At 37.4% G+C, this 5,227-nt stretch overlaps 1 protein-coding gene across 1 annotated transcript; it reads right to left on the reverse strand.

Moving 5' to 3' along the window:
- Positions 1-469: 469 nt before the first annotated feature.
- Positions 470-4,821, reverse strand: LOC131326430 (uncharacterized). The gene is made up of 8 exons (XM_058359216.1): positions 4,568-4,821; positions 2,812-2,867; positions 2,457-2,600; positions 1,702-1,775; positions 1,445-1,499; positions 1,301-1,363; positions 1,083-1,210; positions 470-907 (listed from the first exon to the last, which is right to left on the reverse strand). Exons 1-8 carry the CDS (start codon positions 4,683-4,685, stop codon positions 829-831), a joined length of 717 nt encoding a protein of 238 aa, XP_058215199.1. The 5' UTR covers positions 4,686-4,821; the 3' UTR covers positions 470-828.
- Between the last annotated feature and the right edge of the window lie 406 nt (positions 4,822-5,227).

A 5,227-nucleotide genomic window follows, 5' to 3' on the forward strand; every position in this document is an offset into this window, starting at 1 on the left:
TTGATATTTCAGTGCCACCACAACAAATCGAGAGTATTCTCTATTCAAGATTTCTTCATCCCATCGGTAATCATAGTTGGAGCTTTGATTCTCCCCGCTGCTACTACTCCTCTATCAGTGATTCAAAATCCTTTGTTATGCTCTCCAACATATCCAACTTCTTGTCGATCAAAGTCGGTTTTAGCACCACATCCTTTGGAAATACAAGATCGCATCTGTTCTACACACATACTCTCTTCTTTGTTATGTGACGGAAATGATTACGATGAGATCCAGATCCAATCTGGTCCGTTGGTAGACCTAGATAAATGAAAAGCATAGGAGTACTTTGGGTAGAGTTTGGTCCACCTGGGATGTGACAAGGCCGAAGGTCAAGTTGAGCAACAAGTACGAAAAAATGTGCAAAGCAAAACCCGCCCAGTGAAAGTCATAAAAGCAGGGCATGGTTCTGCATCCAGTGGATACCAAGTAAAAGCCAAAATATTACAACTTTCATACAAGTTGCCAAAATTTTCACCTATTAAGAGAGAGAGAGAGAGAGAGAGAGAGAGAGAGAGAGAGAGAGAGAGAGAGAGAGAGAGAGAGGCCTAGAATTTTAGAATTGAACTCTACCGTTATATGTTTAAACAATGGGAATGAGTATACAATACAAACAATGGAGAAGCACGGCACATCTACTGGTCTTTGTTCATCCAACGACTGCCACCTAAACTTTCATGAACTTTGTAACACAACTACCCGTAAATACCACTGCACAGGGGGCGAATGCTTGACGGAATGCCCAAAATCTCTCTGGCGCCAGACGGAGAAACAATCTCCCAGTCTCGTTTACTGCAACTCATATGAAGAGAAACTGAAACCCGACCTTCCTTCATGGTTGGATTTCAGCTCAAGTTTCTGGAATGGACTGCACACAAAGTTTGACATGTCTTCATCAGTTATGTGCTTCTTCCACTAATGTTGAGGGGGAAATAGGAAAGACAACTTTTTCCTTAACAATTATGTGCTATAACAAGTGAGTCGGGATTTATACTGCACTGTGGAATCATATGATCGGGATTACAAACAAGGATGATGCCTACCTGCTATTTGGATCATAATAGAAGCCATTGATGGAGCCGTCACTACAAGAGAAGCAAACATAGTAAAAACCAGCTATAGTTAACCCACAGTCAGTTCCAACATTCACGAAGTACTGCTCTTTCCATCTCTGCAGAGTCAACAAATCAAAGATAAAGGCATGCCATTACTAAAAGAGAAAAATTCATTAACGCGCAAGTGGAATTGAAAAATAGGTTACCATGAATATGTAGGGATAGCTACTCAGGTCGAGAGATCTTCCGCCATCAACTTCCACTTGGCTCTGTAAAACACTTCGTCAACTAAGATGGCACAAGATTGTGATAGATACCACATAGTTTGAATAGAAACATTGGGTACTTACCAAAAGGGGAGAGAAAGATGGAAACTTGGTCCAGTGCCTTATGTCTACTTCTGACCTGTTAGCAGTTTGAAGAATGACTATGAGGGAAAGGGCTCACTCCATCTATAGAGCTAGAGAAATTATATTAACAAGAGATTATTTTCGGTAATCTAGAAAGATAAACTAAATGTTTTCCATAGCATACACACGAAAAGAAAAAAGAAAAAGAAAAAAAAAAGAAAAAAAGAACAAAAGAAACAATGAGACAAAGAACCCACGTTGCTTCCCATTTTCCAGTGAAGAATGTATGATTCTTTGCATCAACAATTTCCCCTTCCCAGAAGGTTACCACCTGAAATATCACATATGAAAATATCAGCGAAGTTTACTAATGAATAGTGGAAATAAATGATCACATGAGTTGTACTACAATAGCAGGTAAACAAAAAGGCTCAGCAGTAACTGCAGAATCATGTAAGACACTTACTGGTACTTCTGTCGAAAGTAGTGCAATTAAACCAAAGCGAAGAGCGAAAATTTAACAGTAGTTGGTAAAAGTAAAGGAAGAATTGTGAAAAGATAGTATAGAAGTTGAAGACATGAAAAATTATCGTTAGTTTGAATGTTTGTTAAATAGTTATAGAACCACCTTGAAGCAAAAAAGTATTTGCTCATGATCACATAACTTGAGACATGCTAAATTAACTTCATGGTCATTAACGCAAGTATTTTTGGTGGCTTGTAAGGACTAAGGAAAAATTTATGAAATTGGGAAAAAACCAGAAATAGAAGGGGGCATACCCAGGCCCATGCATCAAGGATGAAGACTAACTAACACGAGTATATACGAGCAACGTAAAACAAAATCATACTAGCAATACTATATCCCATTTATGAAACAAATCAACTGAAAAGACCCATTTAATGAATGCTAAGTCATCACAGGGGGACAATAATAGCAATTGGAGGGTGAAATCGGCAAGAATAATAGGTGCAGCAGAATAACAAAAACCTAATTGCCAAGTGGGCTTACTGGTGTGTCTGCCATTGGAACATTAAGAGCTTCCATTGTGCCACAAAGGTAACCATGATCAAGGTCACAACCTTGGATTCTCACGTTAACTCTCCATGCTTCGTCCTTTTGTAGGCTAGAAACATTCTGAGTTCCAGAAAATGCCTGTAAAAAAGACACAACTACTTGTAGAGTAGGATCAATCATTTTAAACTCAAGCAACAAGAGAAAGCACCTCCAGTGAACCATCGAAAATATAGAGGCAGATGGAGAAACTTATATCTAAGCACTTGAACAGATTTAAAATATTGAAGTATCTTAAAAAATTCAAGAGGTACAAACAAACACAAATACATAAAGGAAGGTGGAAATTCACCTGTCCAACACTTAAAAGTGTACAAGCAGGGGGTGATGTGTGGCCAGGATTTGCACCTACACAGTGATTGATAACGGTGAGATAAAGTCACAGAAATAAATAGTTTGAAGAAGTTTTCAAGACCAAGCTCAACCCCAAAATGCTGATAAGTTCCTCTAAAATGACAAAGCTTAAATCAGAACAAATATATTACATACAATTGCTACAAACCTAAAGAATCTGAAACCAATAGTTCATATTAGAAGGCATGAGGTGTGATGATAAGCAATTAAGCATGTTAAAGCTTTTGCAGGCATGCAAGATTACTTTGCAAATGGATGCATGTAGTTTTTGGTGAAAATGCTCTAAATTATCTTGTCTTTCGTTTTTCACTTTTGGGCAAATTCCTATGATGGAGAAGAATTACCACAAATACGACGAAGCACTAAGGAACTCTACTGGTTCATTGAATAAACTAAGATGATGAAAACTCTGCTATGGAAGAAAAAAAAAAGGAGAAAAGAAAAGGAAGGAAGGAGACAAGAGTAATGAAAGAGACGAACAACTCATGAACCTGACAAGAATGTGGTTTATACAACTGGTAAAACACCTTAAACCCCTCCGAATCGAAATACTAGAACTTTTGAGCAGATGCTGCTGCAAGAGACATATATAGAGGAAATAGGTTCATTAAGAGGGTCGTAACAGAAGTTCCAGTTAGCAGATGATGCTGATAAACCTCTACTAAGGAAGAAAAGTTCATGGTTACCATAACTGTATGTAGGAGGCTGTGACTGGATACCCAACAGCTGTTGCCAGAGAAGGTTCCCAAACCATGAACAAAAATGTAATGTAGCCCTTATTCTATGGGGGATTTAAGGGAAACAAAGCCGTGTTCGCCCCCATGTAATATTCTCTTGTTAGGGTCTAAAAAGAAAGAATCCGGATTAATGATCAATCGACGGTGAATGTCTTGCCAATGTTGAATTACTAAATAGAGGTTTCGAGAAAAAAAAGTGAGAGTATATGATCAAAATGTGGTAGGTGTCAACTGTTAAAGCGAAGGGTGGGTTTTTCTCTTCAATATTACCTAAATATTCTTCTTGATTAGGAATCCCAGCAGCAAATTTTTTGTGCACAGAAAAATTTAGCAAGTCTCAATAATTAGACAAAATAAAAAGCATCCCTTTGATTAAGAATCACATCAATTACTACTCAAATTTCTTCCAACCAATTCTAGCTTATTGGGATACACAACATTCTGAATACATGAGTGGTAACTCTTTCTGTTTTTTGAAACATAATTGCAAACAGTTATACATAATTTTGAAGGTCTTCTATTCGCGCTTGTCTATCCCCAAAATGGCATCATCTTCTGCGCAAATAATTTGGGGCAAACTCTTATTTCTCCAGACAATAACAGATTTGCTACCATCTTAGCTTATTGAGTCAAATAACAAAAAAATGGGTCATTTCTTTTCGACTGGGGGCACACAATAGCAGAAAAATAATGGTTTTCCATTGGCCTTCCATTTTCTCTCTCAGATTTCTAAGCAACCAAACAAAACTCACAGCAAATGGAACAAAATTCTTTGAAATAATCGAAGAAACCCAGAAAGTTTATCTAACAATAGAACTAACCCAGAATACAGAACCCATCTGGGTTATGCGTGGGATGACTGAAAATCAATGATTCAGCTCAGATCAAGCAAAATACAAGAAACAAGATTAAATTCATGTTGATAAAATTTATATATAGAGAATATTTATCCAATACCTGAAACCTGAGAAGGTGCCGAATTCTCCACCACTCTCACAGGCATTTTTCGAGTCCCAGCAAAAAGAACAGTAATCACTTCGTACTTCGTAGGGGTATCGAACACAGGATCCCTCATTGTGAGAGGTCGAACAAGAAAACCCGGTTCAGATAAACCGGATAGTTAGAGGTCGAACGAGGAAAACTGGCAGCATATTGCAAAATAACCACAGAGTTTGATTCCAACAACAAATTAGCCCTCAGTTTTTCGAAACTTTCAAGAAAAAGATTTGAACTTTCAATTTGATATCAGTCTCAACCTCCATAGACGTTCTTAACTGAACCGGTTTAATAACTTCATCTTAGTAGACCAAAAGAGGATTATTGAACATAAAAATATGAATTTTAATCACATTTAAGTCGTCGTTCACTCTCTCATCTCTGGCCCAATCCCTCCTCTTCTCGATAACCTCCTTATTTTCTTTTGCTCACCCTATGCACATTCATAGTGCCATCACAGAAACTTCAAAAGTTATCACATATATCAGATACGAAACACTCTCTCACAAGCTCCAAGGTCAGTGCCAACTAAAATAAATAAATCTCAAATTATCCAAGAGTAATAAAGTGATATTTAGATGGTAGATTTCATAAGACTCACAGAAGTTTTCATCAATTTGT

Source organism: Rhododendron vialii, chromosome 5a, assembly GCF_030253575.1.
Source record: "Rhododendron vialii isolate Sample 1 chromosome 5a, ASM3025357v1".
In the NCBI taxonomy this organism is placed as follows: Eukaryota; Viridiplantae; Streptophyta; class Magnoliopsida; order Ericales; family Ericaceae; genus Rhododendron; species Rhododendron vialii.

What these genes read in the sequence shown, in the direction of transcription:
- LOC131326430 (XM_058359216.1), bottom strand. Translation starts at nt 4,685, where the DNA reads ATGAGGGATCCTGTGTTCGATACCCCTACGAAGTACGAAGTGATTACT. An exon ending in ACTGGAAAATGGGAAGCAAC is followed by an intron (nt 1,500 to 1,701) that starts GTGGGTTCTTTG and finishes AACTGCTAACAG; the next exon opens with GTCAGAAGTAGACATAAGGC. An exon ending in TATTATGATCCAAATAGCAG is followed by an intron (nt 908 to 1,082) that starts GTAGGCATCATC and finishes CTTTGTGTGCAG; the next exon opens with TCCATTCCAGAAACTTGAGC.